Source organism: Ceratosolen solmsi, unplaced genomic scaffold (assembly GCF_000503995.2).
Source record: "Ceratosolen solmsi marchali unplaced genomic scaffold, CerSol_1.0 scaffold30, whole genome shotgun sequence".
In the NCBI taxonomy this organism is placed as follows: domain Eukaryota; kingdom Metazoa; phylum Arthropoda; class Insecta; order Hymenoptera; family Agaonidae; genus Ceratosolen; species Ceratosolen solmsi.
In genome coordinates, this window is record NW_011948421.1 from 8,907,912 (window position 1) to 8,925,373 (window position 17,462).

General features: G+C 28.8%; 2 protein-coding genes across 2 annotated transcripts; one reads left to right on the top strand and one right to left on the bottom strand.

Moving 5' to 3' along the window:
• Positions 1–3,370: 3,370 nt before the first annotated feature.
• LOC105361581 (cytochrome c oxidase assembly factor 6 homolog) lies at positions 3,371–3,743 on the bottom strand. The gene is made up of 2 exons (XM_011498814.1): positions 3,602–3,743; positions 3,371–3,525 (listed from the first exon to the last, which is right to left on the bottom strand). Exons 1-2 carry the CDS (start codon positions 3,740–3,742, stop codon positions 3,427–3,429), a joined length of 240 nt encoding a protein of 79 aa, XP_011497116.1. The 5' UTR covers position 3,743; the 3' UTR covers positions 3,371–3,426.
• Positions 3,744–5,608: 1,865 nt separating this feature from the next.
• LOC105361582 (N(alpha)-acetyltransferase 30 A) lies at positions 5,609–6,979 on the top strand. Its single transcript, XM_011498815.1, has 3 exons — positions 5,609–5,908; positions 6,015–6,190; positions 6,606–6,979. Exons 1-3 carry the CDS (start codon positions 5,638–5,640, stop codon positions 6,921–6,923), a joined length of 765 nt encoding a protein of 254 aa, XP_011497117.1. The 5' UTR covers positions 5,609–5,637; the 3' UTR covers positions 6,924–6,979.
• Positions 6,980–17,462: the final 10,483 nt, after the last annotated feature.

A 17,462-nucleotide genomic window follows, 5' to 3' on the forward strand; every position in this document is an offset into this window, starting at 1 on the left:
GTGTTCTAGCCTTATTTAATTCAGCGTGTGTAAGCTGGTTTGTTGAAGGGCGTTTTCCCTTTAGGCATGCGATGAATCTAATGCATCTTGCCGTTATTCTCAGTAGCTCAGTCAGAGTTGGGTAATCGTAAATAATATCCCAGTCGTAGTCTGAAATTTTGATTGTGGCGATTAACGAGATGCTTGGACGGGCTTCCTGGTGGCATTGGTCCTCTTTGTCAATTGGTTGCGTTGGCCACGAGTCTGGAGTTAGTGTCCATGGAGGGCCAGTCCACCATAGAGAGTGAGTTTTAAGTTGTTGGGTGGTGAGCCCTCTGGATGCGCAGTGATGCTGATTGTTAGAGTGACGTCACTAGAATCCAGCCTTGGAGAGTTCGTCGGCCCTTGTTAATCGGAATTGTAATGTAATTTCGACTATTTTGAGTAGTGAAGTTTCCTGATTTCGTAGAATTGTGTTTATGACTCCGGTCAGAGTTGGGTAATCGTAAATAATATCCCAGTCGTAGTCTGAAATTTTGATTGTGGCGATTAACGAGATGCTTGGACGGGCTTCCTGGTGGCATTGGTCCTCTTTGTCAATTGGTTGCGTTGGCCACGAGTCTGGAGTTAGTGTCCATGGAGGGCCAGTCCACCATAGAGAGTGAGTTTTAAGTTGTTGGGTGGTGAGCCCTCTGGATGCGCAGTGATGCTGATTGTTAGAGTGACGTCACTAGAATCCAGCCTTGGAGAGTTCGTCGGCCCTTGTTAATCGGAATTGTAATGTAATTTCGACTATTTTGAGTAGTGAAGTTTCCTGATTTCGTAGAATTGTGTTTATGACTCCGCGCGCAAATGTTTCTACCTAAGCACAGGTGTCTTTACCTCTCCCACTTTGTTTACCGCGTAAAATTGCTGCAATCGAAAAAATCGAAAAAAATCGAAAATTGCTGCGAAGAAAATTTTTTTTAAGAAATTATCAATTTTTTAAATTTAAAAATTTTATTTTCTGAAATATGTTTTAATAATTTTAAATTAATTAAATTAATTAGTATTTTTCATATTCAATTATAAATAAAAAATAATAAACTGTATTTTTCTCATACTAATTACTTTTTTTACAAATTCGCAACTATTGAAATAACAATAATAAAATTATTAATAAATTGAGCCATACGTAATATTACTATTCTATAAAATGGTGGTTTTGTCTGGCGGGTTTAAAAATATCTTTTTTAACTCACACACATTGTCTCATTTATTCTTCGTGTAAAAAGGTATTGTATAATTTATATTTAATTGAAGATTGTTCTCTAAAACAGATTTTAATTTTACATGTATTTTGTTTCATTTAGTAGAAGGAAATTATGAAATAAAATTTAAAATAGTTAAGCATCAATATTATTCTGGAAAATCATATAAAAGTAAAAAAAAATAATTCAGATTGTTAAATCTTATAATTAAATAAAAGTTATACCTAATTTTAAATATTGATAACAAGAAATAATGTCTATAGAATATATTTAAAATCATTAAATTATTTTGAATAAATGCCCATTTCAAGAAGTGACTAAATATCTTAAAGTAATTTAAAATGCTTTATCTGAGATAAGATGTATGTGTGATTGCATGAAAATACAAAAGGGTTTCATTGTAATTATTAAATACGAATAATGGTTATTCAATTTCACACCATATACCATTGTATAGCTAACAATTGATTTTATAATATCTTTAATATAAAAAAGGTTAGTTTTATTTTTCATTTTTTGGTAACAAGAAGAAATGTAATCATTTTATGCGTTTACTTGAATAATCTAAAAGATATAGCAAAACATCATGATGGATTTTGATTACATGTTCAATTCAATATTTATTCTAAAATGTTAAAATATAAATTTTAATTTCTAATTTTTGTTATTTTTTAATAAAACGTTTTTAATTTTATACTATTTAAAATATAAAAGTGATTAAAAAAATAATAGATAATAAAATATTTCATATTATTTTCTAAAGTTTTTTAATGTAAGCGTTAATAATTTTTAAAACATATTGCATAAAATTTTACCAATTTTAAATAATTATTTAACTATTCATAAGGTGCGATTAATTTTGACTCAGTAATTAATTAGCTTAACGTTTTCTCATGCATCACATATTTCTCAAATCATATATTTAGTAATATAGATGAAGTTTCTATCAAAGTAAAAAATTAATATCTAAAATATATGACAAGGTATGGATAATGAAAAATAATTTTTCAATTGTATAAATCAATAATATTGATTTTATAAATTATGTTATAATTGCTAATTTTCAAATTAATATAACTATTCAAATTATTTATAAAATTATTTTAAGTATGTAAAATCCTTTTAAGTAATAAATAAATACTGGATGCTAATATAATAGTTTAATTTCTAATTTCGTTGTTAGAGCATAATAAATCATTGAATAATAAATTAAAATTAATTGATATACTTTTATATCATTTATATCTGCATAATTTTTTCAGATATTAATGAATTTGAATAATTTCAATACCATTATGCATTAAAATTATTTAATACTTAAAGGCAGATTGTTAATTTATATATTTTATATATAATTTATTTTATAAATTATTCAAATCATTATTCAAACTTTTAATTTTGTAACACTTTCTACAAAATATATTATAATTAATGTACTAATTTTAGGTATTGTATTATCTGAAAGTAATTCAAATAATGAAAAAACTAATTTATTTAATAATTTGAACTTGTAATATTACAAAAGAATATATTAATTAGCGTTAAAAATTATATATTATATTATTATTTAAAAAAATAAAAATGCATATAATTATGAGTATTATTTTAATTATTGATAAAATAGAAATGTTGTAATCAATGATATATCATAAGAGATTTATTTTAAGATACAGTCAAATTCCAATTTATTTATTTTAATAATTTCAGTTTCTTAATATCACCTTTTATTTCATCCTACAGTAATTTATGTTGATCAAGAATTTGGTTTCATTACTGTTGAAAATTTTTAAGTAAACTTCATTTTATTATTGTCAATTAAGATACCTGAAAATAAATATTTTAAATGTTTTTTTAACAAATTACTTTCAATTATAAAAATTATTCTTAATGTTTTACATTTGCAGAATTTAGATATTTTTTATTTTTGTTTAATTTTAAAAAATTTATTATTTATTTTTACTTCAGAGTAAGCTTCTTAAATAATAATATATAAGAAGTTATATCCAATCATTGTATTCATACAGTTTACTGAAATTTTATAAACATTAGTATTGGAAATTTTATTATTGTCATATGAACATAAGAGAATCATAAAATCAAAAAAAGCAGTTGACTTTAAAAATTTTTATTTTAGTAATTAAACAATTTAAGAAATATCCATTTTATATTATATTATCATTCAAATATATATTAAAAATTATAGCTTTTCCTTTTCTGGAAAGGGTGGACTATATCCTTCTTTTTCTAAACGATTCTTGAAATTTAAATAATCTCGTTTTCTATCAAAATGTTTTACCTATATAAAATGTGTATTTTCATTTAGTACATTTAGTTCATTAAATTTTAATAATTTGAAAAACAGATATTATTACCCATTGGCTTGGACAAAATTTTTCATAATCTTTTCTACAATATTTACACAAATCATCAGATTTTTTCTCATCAAGACACTTCCAATATATGTCTCGATGGTTCCAACATGTTAATCGATCTTGTTTATTTGGAAAAGACATTCTAAAACATAGATTTATAAACAATAAATAATGATGTATTGTCTACTTTTTAAATTTATTTATACCTAATTTATGTAAAGAATATAATTCGTTGATAAGTAATATTTTGTAATAATTACAATATATTTATTGATAGATAATAACTTATCTTTTAACATTATTATATTAAAAACAAAACAAATAACGTTTATTAAACATGACTATCGGTTTTATAAAAATTTAATATAAGTTTAAAGTCAATGAAATATATTCACAAGACCCAACGTTTAATAAACTTTCTACTTAAATCTATACAAAATGAAAAATTTAAATATCAATTTTATAAAATGTAAAGAAAAAAAAACAAAATTTCAATGTTTTATTCAAAAAAGTTTTGTAAAACTTATGAAACTTATAATTTTCAAAACATTGATTAAATTGGTTATGATTTTAGATATTGATATTGGTTATAATTTATTTAAATTAAATTTATTTAAATTTTTTCAAAATAATAAATATTTAAGTTATTAAATTAGCTATTCAATATATTAATTTTAAAATTAATATAAAACTAAAGTGAATAATTAACTATAATAATATAAAGTTTTTAATAATTAATAAATGTCATTTAAATTTTCAAAAATTAAATGTCTTTCGTACTTCTGTCAAAATATTTATCATTTAAACAATGATTTGTAAAATAAATATCAAATAAAATATATATAATACTTATTTTATTAACATTATAATTTTACAATATATAATTGTAATAAAAAAATTAAGAAAAGTATTTTTTTAAATAAATAAGAAATGTGACAAATAAAATTAAACTATTAATTATTTTAAATTATAAAAATATTAATAAAAAAAAAAGGTTAGGTTTTCAAATTTTGTTAATATAATCATTAATGTATTAATATATAAATAATATATAAATATATGTTGCTTATGATAATGTAAGAACAATATTATAGTAATTAAATAGATAAATTTTTACTTCACTTATTTATTCACCTGTTAATTTAAGAATATTTTTTAAAATTTTTAATTTTAAATTTTTAATTAACCTGTTAATATAATAAAATATTTCATTATCAGCTAATATAAAATTAAATAAAATTACTGAAATGAATAAATAAATGACAAATGCAGTACTACAGGTTTAGGTGTTATTCAAAAATAAAATTACAAAACCACTTGTTTTTATAAATGTCTATTACTTCGAAAAATTAACATTAATTTCATTAAAAATTTATATAACAAAATTATTTTAAGCAATTTTGTATAAAATTTAAGCAAAATAGTTAACTTAAAACTATTTAAATTTAAATTATATTGAAACTTGTTCAATCAAACAGATATATTCAAAATAATATTTTATATAACGTAATAATTATTATTAATTACCTTTTTTTTTATTTTATTATTTTCTTGCTATAAAGTTTTTATGGACATAAAATAAAAATTTATTGAATAATTTTGCTATTCGATTAGGCTGAGCTTGGAAGAAAGAGATTGAACTTCGGAATGCACGAAACTGAACTATAGATAGACGATTAGGGACTCGAAAAATCCAATATGGTGTTCGTTGTTCAACAATTTAGATCGGATATTCGGATTTTCAAATAAATATGGAGATGAATTTTATTGTAGAAAATTCTCTTTAATTATGAAAAAAAGATTAAAATATAAGTTCTGGTAATGAAGACTACGAGGTCTTCTTCCCAGCTTAAATCAAAATTATTTTTAGTTGTTTTCATGTTTATATACATTTTTTAAACATTTTTATTTAACAAACAAAAAAATCATAATAATAAATTTGCTAAGAAATGAAATAGTATTTACTATATCGATTAAAGTATATATTTTGGCAATATAGAAACTCACCTTTAATGATAACATAGTTAAGCAAACTTATGAAAAACTATACAATGAGTGATAATATACAGCCAATTAATTCCGAGCCTATCATAAATAAGGTCAAAATCTTTCAAGAGAGTTCTGATATAGAAATGGTTGCAAAAGATATTAAGTCTCGTTTAATCCTACTTAATAACGAGAACAATGGTAAAAAACAGAATAATGGTAATCATAAAATAAACTGCACTTCTGAATTGTTAGAAAAAAGTTCCGGAAGTACTAGCATTGAACTCAAGTCTAAAAATATTAATTATATTAATCAATCAGGTAAGATTGGTAAATGAAAGAAAAAATTAATGAAAAATACCTAGATTATTATTATTAAAAGAATATTTAAAAAAGTAAAAATAAATTTATTTCATATTTTTTTTAGATAAGGGAGAAGGAACTTCATATATGAATAAGAATTGCAATATTAATTACATTAGTTATACAAGTGAATTACAAATGCCAAATATTATGAAATTAATTCAGAAAGATTTAAGTGAACCTTATTCTATATATACTTATAGATATTTTATTCACAATTGGCCAAAGTTATGTTTTTTGGTAAGAATAAATTTTTATTTAAACCTTTAATCATTTTCTTAAATACAAATTAAAGTTATTCTGCAATATAAAAACCTTTATAAATTGGAGATTTAAAGTAATTATATATAACTATAAATTGTAAAAAATATTTTATTAAAGTTAATTTTTAGTTATTTTAAATCTTAACATTTTCAATAAGCAAATTATTTATAATATTGATTTCCTAGAAAATAATGCTAATGAATTAAATATTAATTACAATAAAATATTTATTTGATATTCCACAAAAATATATTAAAATAATTATTTAAATATTGTATAATAATAATAATATTATAATAAATATTAAAATACAGTTATTTATTTCACTGTATACAATATTTTTTTAATTACAATTATGAACTAAAAAATTGGACTAATTTTTACTGCCTAGGCAATGGATGAAAAGGAATGCATTGGTGCTATAGTTTGCAAGCTTGATATCCACAGAAAAGTTACAAAAAGAGGTTATATAGCAATGCTTGCTGTTGATATAAAATACAGAAAACGTAAAATTGGGTCTAATCTTGTGAGACGTGCAATTCAGGCAATGATTGAAAATGATGCCGATGAGGTGGTACTTGAAACTGAGATTACTAATCATCCAGCTCTACGTCTTTATGAAAATCTTGGGTTTGTTCGTGATAAGCGATTATTTAGATACTATCTGAATGGTGTTGATGCTCTGCGATTGAAACTCTGGCTTAGATGAAATTCAATTGTATAATTATAGTAAGGATATAAATTACAGTTATTTTAATATAAAACCACAGCAAAGTATTATTTTTATTAAATTTTATTCAACTGTCATATTTTTTGACATTATGAATTTGATTAGTTTTCATTGCAATGTAAATTTAGCAAATGAAAATTTAATATTTAATTGTTCTTTTTATATTAATTTTTAGTTTCATATAACGTATACATAAATATATTGAAATAGTATTATTTTTATTTAATAGAAATCACGAAGCACAAATAGCTTTTAATAAACCTTAATATGATAAGGATATTTTATATTTGTTATTCCATATAAGTACAAAATATATTAATCCTTTGTGTTAACACTAATATTTATATTTATTTAAATACTTTGTAAACTTTTAGATTGAATTCATGAGCATTTACTAATTGATAAGCTGAGACTTGTATATATACTTCAAATCATATACTAACTGTTTTCAATATCAAAAAAACTATATAGGATTGAGATATTCTCTGTCAAATAATATTTGCTCGCCCAATGATCTAAAAAGTCAGTGAAACTGAATACTGAAACTGTGTGCTTAATGTAAATAAAATCTTTCGTCTACAAAACCAATTTCGTCGTTGTTATTATTTTATAACATCAAATTAATTATTCTTTTTCTATTAGTTCCCATCAAATGTTTTAAGAATGAATATAATGTTCATTTTGTAATTTTAAATAATTATCAATTTGTACAAAATGTATTCGCCGTTCCGGCTTGTTTTACGAAGACCGGTTCGAAGGATACAAGTTGATGTCGTTGACAACTCCGAGACCACGGATGTTGTGTAATAGCGATGAAAGGTCACAAGTGGAAAGTATATTATAATAATTCAATATAAATATGGCTGGTGTATATGATGTTTACTCTATTATTTATCCGATTACAGGGCTTGAGTAGTATTACTATTATTAATTATTAAAATAATCTCTTGTGGTGGCAAACGTACAATCATCTATGCAGCGTGATGGTTTGAATATGAGCGCAGAATGGCACGAAGTTTGATTCTTCGACACTCGCGCTGTTTGTGTGAGCACGTGCGTAGTTGAGGTTATGGTTGTAATGTAGCGCGACACATGTAACCGTTGTGAGTTGAAAATATACTCGGATCGTGGCAAGCGTATCTTATTTCTGATATTGGCGTAGTGCAATGCAGATGGAACTAAGAATTTGAAGGGCTTTTACCTCGTGAAGGATACTGCTACGTGTTGCGTCTCCTATGAGCGTTGAATGGCACGCTGTGTAGATTCATAAGCGTCAAACTTTGAACTAAAGTGAAGGTAAGGCTGGCAAGACTCGCATCGGCTGACGCGACCTTGACGACGAGTTTGGACATATTCCGTACTGTCTCTCTGGTGAGAGCCTCTTCGTCTTTGGTTGCTTGTCGATGACGTAAACTCTGAATCTTAGATTTTAGTTGATTATTGTAGTAATGATACTACTAATGAAGACTAATAGCAGACTTAGTAGAGGAACTTTCCGTTCCTTCTTCAAGAGGACTGCCACTGGATACTTGTCTTCGGACTCTGCTAAGGGAATATGTCTTGTGTCCTTTAAAACTTGTAACGACCTTTATCTTGAACTACGTTATGGTCGGATCTCCACTTCTTAATCAAATTAGTACCGCATCTAGAGTAATGAAATCTCGTAGTTGTCTCTCTTAAATACATTACTGACAATTGGTTTCACTTGGGATCCCTTCCCCGTCTTTGTGTCCAATTAGAGCGTGGTTTTGAGCTGCATGAGAGCATACACGCCCTTTACCCCACTTCCGAAGAATTTAGGCTTTGGCGATGATAACACCGAAAAAGTGTCTTCGGAAGCAGCGCTTACAATTGGTAGGCTCGCCCCTCTCTTGGACTTAGCGACGTGGGGGGTTCTTCGTCAAGCGTTGTTGCTTGGCTCGTGCGAGAGGCGAATTTCGGCGTACTTGACAATAGTGCAAGCATTGTCTCTTGACCTCGATGTGGGCACGTACCGATGATTGCCCGTTGTCGCAGGTAGAGGGTATTGGATTGCAATGAAAATTTTGGAAATAATTTGTACTCGATAGTTTACGTGCATCTAACAATCTTTCACAATTGCCGCTTTCTTGGCAGAAAACAACAGGATTGTTTTAACCGCAGCGGAGAATCATGAGCGCGTTTGATATGCGAGAGTAGGTGAAATAACTATTTACGAGTGTTTTCCAGATGTACTGACCTTCTCGAGTATCTAACGACCCAGGATATTTTGTGACAAGAAAAACGTTCTCGCAATCTCAAACAAAATTAAAATTTAAAATATTTCTAAAATATTTTAAATAATCATAAATATTAAATATTAACTATCTTAAATTAAAATAAATTTACATTAGATAATTTCTAGTTTAAATTAATAAATAATATTCACAATAAAATTTCACAATTAAAAGATAAAGAACTGGAACCGTTGATTTCGTGAGAACCTTGTAAAAATAATTTCTTGATGACCTTGTCTGCTCCTAGGAAAATCGGCGGTAGGCTGCGATGAATCCGTCTGTTGTGTAGTTACTGACTACTTCTAGATGTACTGCAAATGTGGCAAAACATACAATAACACAAATCCATGCTTTGTGTGTTTTTGCTCCTCTTCCCTTCCAGGTTTTTATTGATAGTGGGTCGGCATAGTCGACTTCAGTATGTTCTCGAACATAATTCACGCAAGTATTTCGTCAATATAAGCTAGTATCTTTGTATATAAAAGAATGTTTATATTTTTATGATCTATATTTTAATTTTTATTCATTCTTTTTCTTTTTTTGAAGCTGTTACAGTGTACTAAAAGCTTAGTATAAATATTTATACTTAGTAATAGTAAATTAATAACGAAACTTAGTAATGTAATTAATGTTTATAATTCAATAATTCTTTTATCATAGTTTAAACGTTAAAGATCAATAACCTTCGAATTTACGTGTAAAAAAATACACACTGCGTTTACTCAAATTCCATCGACTCATAAAACACTGAGCTGATTATCATTGGATTTGTATTACTTTTGAATGTGCTCATTTCATTTCTTATTTTTGTAATTTCATCGTAACTTTTTCATTCATCCATATTTTTATTCCATTCTTGTAATTTAGTGCACGTACTTTACATGGCAAAACATCTCGCTATATTAAAATAAAAATCATCTTATATATTTTATTTATATATATCTCAGTATGTTATACTATATATCAATTTTCATGACTAAATTTGTATTTTTAATTTCCTTAGAAATAACAATACGTTGATAACATAAAACTATTTCAATTGTAGGTTTCCTAAACACAATGTTATATGAAGAAAAGAAAAAGGTTTGGAATAAGTTGACATAAAGTAAAAAGTAATAAGAGCACACAGAAAATGAATAGGAAAATATAAAAAACAAAGTCAGAAAATTGAGAGTGACAATAATACTGAAAATATTAAAAGAACAGAGTTGCAAATAAAGAGACTTGTGACAGTTAAAAGAAATAGAGATTAGAACAAGAAAAAAATTAAAATAACAGCGTTAATCAAGTATATTTAATGTAAAAACGAGAGAAATAGAACGAGAAAGAAAATCAACACCACAGTTGCATTAAAAATGAAAAAATGTAAAATATAAACGTGTAATTAATGTATAACGATATGTAATATTGATTTATATTTATTTCTCATTTTACTTTTTTAACTGAAAAGAATTTAAGTAAATTAATAAAAATGGAACATTGACTTTGAACAACTACTTGTAGCCTAAAATAAGTATTATTGATGTAAAATAGGTATTACAGTTATGAATAAATTAATGTTTTCAAATTTGAAAATTTACATTAAATAAACATATATTGAAAAATCAAAAAAATTTGATGAAACCACTAATTTTCACTAGCAAAGTATTTACATTTGAGCCAAGTTATTTAAAAAAATTATAATTCCTGATATATTTTATGCATCCCATTCATTTTAACAAGGAATTTAAAATTCATAATATTAAAAAATAATTTTTCATATTCATATAATTATTTAGTATTTAAATGTGTACATGTACAATTTCTACTAGTCATTACCTTTCAATAGCCTTAAAATAATTGGTACAGGTTAAAATTTTTTTCAATATTCTCTTTTTGATATCTGATTGTTATTGATATAAAAATAATGTATTTTACATATATGTATTGTTTACATAAAATAACCATGTATTTTCGGTTGTATTTTATATATTGAAAAAAAATTTTATTATATTTCATTATTTAAAATATTTTTAATGCCCTGTGTATATATATTATATTAAATTTAAAAATATAAAAATAATGTTTATAAAAATTTTAATATTTGAAAACAATATAGGTAGATAATATAATAATATAATATAAAAATTTTCATAGTATTTGAATTTTTATTAAATCATCCTAAGTAGTTTATCATTATTACTAGCCAATTAATGTGTATCATTGTATATATCAAGTATATGGTTAAAAAGTAGATATTCTACTATCAATGATCATCAATTTTATTTCATAATAAAAAATTATTTGAATTGTGATATTAATGGGATTTTAATTCATCAGTTTAGTTATTTAATTATATCGGAGTTTTCAATAATAACTAAAAACAAAATGTTCTATGTAAATAATTGAATAGGTCTATATAATTTAAATTAGGATTATGTGTAGTTATACGAAATAATGCATTAATAATAAAATATAATTAGTTCTTACGAGAACGGTAGCCAGGATTAAAAATGAAATCTATCACAAGATACGTTACAATCTGTCTGAGATCAGACTAAAACGCTTCCCTGAGATGGTGAAGGGAGGCTTGCTGGCAAGTGGAATGGACAATGCAATAATTCAATACTGCCTTTGTATGAGTTGGTTTTCTCTTTATTGAATATAATGATATAATAAATAATCAGTGGTCTATTGAGGTGTGTATCTTATAAGTGTATTCTTGAGTATGGTGCGTGATTAACGCCACCGATTGCCGCTACCGATGAGCTGGAGAGACCTGAGTGATGACGTTGGTGTGTGACGTCACTGATGAATGGCAATGATGCCGTGGTCTAGGTATTGCTGCTTACTTAGTTCATGGAGCCGTGTGTTAGTGATTCGTAAGAACGTGTGTAATAGCGTAGCTTACGTGTGTGGAGTCGATCTCAGTTATATTGATGGTTCGTAAGGACGTGTGTAATAGCGTAGCTTACGTGTGTGGAGTCGATCTCAGTTATATTGATGGTTCGTAAGGACGTGTGTAATAGCGTAGCTTACGTGTGTGGAGTCGATCTCAGTTATATTGATGGTTCGTAAGGACGTGTGTAATAGCGTAGCTTACGTGTGTGGAGTCGATCTCAGTTATATTGATGGTTCGTAAGGACGTGTGTAATAGCGTAGCTTACGTGTGTGGAGTCGATCTCAGTTATATTGATGGTTCGTAAGGACGTGTGTAATAGCGTAGCTTACGTGTGTGGAGTCGATCTCAGTTATATTGATGGTTCGTAAGGACGTGTGTAATAGCGTAGCTTACGTGTGTGGAGTCGATCTCAGTTATATTGATGGTTCGTAAGGACGTGTGTAATAGCGTAGCTTACGTGTGTGGAGTCGATCTCAGTTATATTGATGGTTCGTAAGGACGTGTGTAATAGCGTAGCTTACGTGTGTGGAGTCGATCTCAGTTATATTGATGGTTCGTAAGGACGTGTGTAATAGCGTAGCTTACGTGTGTGGAGTCGATCTCAGTTGTATTGGAGGTGACCTCTATGTAAGTGGTGTTTGACTTGTAGGACGGCGATTTGTGTGAATTGAAGGCAATCTCTGTGTAAATGGCGTTGACTTGTAGAACAACAATTTGATCTTGATGATTGCTTGATTGAACTAGTAAGAGGTCGAGATCGTCATGTGCAGCTCCTTAAATATTCTCGTATAAACAAGCTGCGCCGAAAGTGCATCGGTGGCCGTTGCTATGCCGATATTTGTCGTGACGTAAACAGGGCATAGTCTCGTAGAGTTCATTTGTTATTACTTTTGGAATTATAGTAGTATATTTGAGTTTTTCAGTTAGAAGCATTCTTCGAGTCCGTTAGCCATTTATTTACAAAACAAATGCTCGCGCGCTCATACCTCTCCCACTTTTTATTCTGCTTAAAAACTGCTGCAATCTGTAATAAGTATTATAAATAAAACTAGCATATACAAAATAAAATTTAATGTTTTAAGGATTATAATATAATACATTTTATACTTATAGTATGGAGTATTTATACAAATAGTATGGAGAAAAGCATACTCTATCAACTTATTTAAAAAAAAGAATAAACAATCATTGAGGAAGAATAATGAAAATAATGAATTTTAAATTAATGATTATTAATTGATATTTTAGTTTTAAGAAAATGTATCTATAAAATAAATTATGCATAAAATATTTAAACAAATTAACATTTTTAAATAAATGAATTTGTAATAAATTTATTGTCGATTAGTAGCAGAATATTTGTATAGGTAAAGAATATTATGATATAAAGGTAAAATGATTTGATGCTAGAAAAAACGTAAACCAATTAAAATATTTTATAATTTTCCATCGAAAATAAAAATTAATTTTTACAATACGAATATGATTAACAATTTTATAAATTTGAAATAATTCATTTTAATTGTTTTAATTTAAAAAACATTTTGAAAAGTGTATCTAACAGTTTTTTTATGAATACATATTGAAATGTTTATATATTTGAAAATATGAACAGTTTTATTAAATTTATAACAGGTTTCAGTTTTGTTAATATTAAAAAAATTAGCGTAGAATTTTATATTATTTTTTTAAAAATTGCCAATTATAAATGTTATTATTTACATTAGCTATATTTAAAAAAAGAAATGTATAAAATAATATTTTATATATGACGTTAATAAATAGGTATACATTATTATTGAACTTTAAAATCGCTTTCAATGCATACTTGATCAGTACGAATCATGACGAAATTATGGACATCATTCCTTGCTGTATAGTTTATACAAAAAATATAAATGATGATAATATTCGCTTTGGTTTATTTTAACTTCTATGAAAAAATATATGTATATCAGATATACTGCATATGTTCTGTATTTACGGAGCAGTGTAAAATATATTTTATATAATTTAATAAAATTGTGGTACAATAACTTCGTTAATGCACACTAAAGAATGCAAATTCTCAAGATTGTAAAAAATACAAAAAAGAAAAAAATGCAAGCAGACCACTTCACAAAATATAGTATGTATACAAAATGTATTCACCGATTTCGAAGGATAGAAATTCATGCCGTTGACAACTCAGAGACCACGGCTATTGTGTGGTAGCAATGAAAGGTCATACGTGGAAGGGATATTATAATAATACAATATAAATATGACTGATTGTCTGGAATAAGACTGAAAACCTGCTTTAGATGTTGGGTGGAGGTGTTGCTGGCAAGTGGAAGAGACAGTGCAATTATTCAAGGCTACTTGTAATGTTTATTGTTCCTTTTATTAAATATAATATAATAAATAATTAATAATTATGAAATATATAAATAATGATATGATAGATTAAATATATAAAGTTTCCTTTATATTGTTGATGAATGTATTTCCTTTTTGTTGTATAATGAGTAAATGCTATCTTAGCATACATTAAACTGTTGATGTTTGTATTATACTTTGGTGCCGCGCCTACGTGTACGTCGGTCTTATCTGTGAGAAGTTTCAATAGTAGTATTCTTGATGCCGCGCCTATGATACGTCGGTCTTATCTACGAGTTGCTTCAATATGATTTTTATGTTTTAACTGTTGTTTTATCTTAGCACTTATACGTTATTAATTTAATTTTAGTTTAATCAATTTTAGAATATAATGTCACTATTTCTTTCTTAGATTATTAATTAATTGATTATTACGTATGTATACCGTTAAACTGTGGTCATTATAGAGAAAGCTTGATGATGTATAGTGCGTTTGTTATAATATTTGTAATTGTTACTAGACTGAGGCACGCTGAGCTGCTGCGCGTGAAGCGCAGCCCTTAAATATTATCGCACTATTTCTTAAACGCCGGTGTTTGTTGCCATGACGATATTGGTCCTGACATCAACAGGGCATAGTCTGGAACGTTCATTGTTAATATTTTGTTTAAATAACTGAATTGCGCGTTCATACCTCTCCCACTTTCGACTTTCAACTTTTTAATCCGTAACAGTGATGTATATGCTGTTTATTCTGTTATTTATTGATGTGAAGGTTGACTAGTATTACTATTATTAATTATTGAAATGAGTCTTGGGGTGGATTAATGTGTTTGCGGTGGCAAACGTACTCATTTATGCAGCGTAATGGTTTGAATATAAGCGCAGAATGGCACGAAGTTTGGTTCGTCGACACTCGCGCTGTTTGTGTGAGCACGTGCGTAGTTGAGGTTATGGTTGTAATGTAGCGCGACACATGTAACCGTTGTGAGTTGAAAATATACTCGGATCGTGGCAAGCGTATCTTATTTCTGATATTGGCGTAGTGCAATGCAGATGGAACTAAGAATTTGAAGGGCTTTTACCTCGTGAAGGATACTGCTACGTGTTGCGTCTCCTATGAGCGTTGAATGGCACGCTGTGTAGATTCATAAGCGTCAGACTTGTAACTAAGGTGAGGTTAAAGCCGGCAAGTCTCGCATCAGATGATGTGACCTTGACGACAAGCTTGGAATTATTCCGCACTGTCTTCTGGTGAGAGCCTCTTCTTGGTTGATTGTCGATGACGCATTCTGAATCTTAGATTTTAGTTGATTATTGTAGTAATGATACTACTTACGAAGACTAATCGTCGACTTGTCTTCGGACTCCGATATGCGGATTGTCGTCGCTTCCTTTGAATTTGTAACGACGATTTCTTGAACTGCGTTAATGGACATACGGGGATATGTCGTCGTTCTTCTAGGACGTGCAACTACTGCTGCCTTGAACAGCGTTAATAGACAAATTCGATAAGTGGATGTCGTCGCTCCTTTTGAACATGTAACAACGGTTTCTTGAACTGCGTTAATGGAGATACGGAGGTATGTCGTCGTTCTTATAAGACGTGTAACTATTGTTGCCTTGAACAGCGTTAATGGACTTCCACTTGACACTTATTTGAATAAGTAATATATCGAGAGTGCGTGAATCTTGAAAAATGCGCCCCTTAAATACATTTGCTGACCATGAACTTCACTTGAACCCCTTCCCTTATTTTTCGTCCAGTCAGAGACTCCTCCCAGACAGAGCGAGGGCAGCGCCTCTTGTGTCATCATACTTAATTAAGGCCGTAATCGTCGCTTGGTCTTCACGGCAAGAAGATCTCTCGTTGCCGCTGACGCATCTGGTGACAGCATAACTTGTTGAGAGCGGAAAGGGGGGGGGGGTCCGCTAGTACATACTGCTTGAAGTAGTTACCGAGCGGAGCTAATTCGTACATATGCCTATGAGTGGGGTTTTCCCGTGTTTATTGTATTGTTTTTTCCAAATGTTTTATGACTGTTGCTAGATGGTTACGAGTAAGAAAGTTTTGGAATCTAAACACAAATTTTACGATGTTGTTTTGCCAGATGCTATATTGCATTGAAAAAAGGTCTCGCAATCTCGAACAGTATGAGTTCATGGATATAATCTATTGGCATAGGAGATTCCTTTCGTTAAATGTAAAGATATTTAATAATATAAAATTGACGTTATGTTACGGACTATAGCATTTTTAAGCGGAATACAAAGTGGGAGAGGTATGAGCGCGTACAGCATTGTTTGGTAAACATTGGCCAATGGACTCAACGAATGCCTCTAACCGAAAAACTCGAACATACGACTATAATTCCTAGAAATATTAACAAATGAACCCCGACAAAGCTATGCGCTATTGATATCACGAAAAATAGCGGCACAGTAACAGCCACCGATGCGCTATCGGCGCATCGAGTTCGTCCGAAAATATTTAAGGAGCTGCACGCGCCGCGATCCTTCTTTTAGTAACAAGCACCCAGCACGACAGGATCGCCACTCTGCTCACCACGCGGTTACTACTACTACCTCACGCAGTTCCCGCCACCACGTGTAAGTAACGCCGACTCTCGTTCTTGCATAGTACCTTACACCGCGAGTATATTTCTCACGGACACAAGCTGTGACGTCACACGGACGTTCTACCACCACTTCGTACACTACAGCTCACCCTTCGCCGGCGGCCAAGACGGCACTATGACGTCACACGGACGTTCTCCCACCACTCCGTACACTACAGCTCACCCCTCGCGGGCTGCCACGACGGCACTAACTTGCTTTCCCTACCACCACGAGTTCCCCACTACAACTACTCAACCCACGAAGAAGGGGAATCACCTTCCAGGCTATCAAGAACACACGCGCAGACTTATCGCCACCACCATTACCGAAGAAACACTAATATATTCACTATATCATACACTCACTCAAATATTAATAGATTATTAACTACTCATTACTTATTAC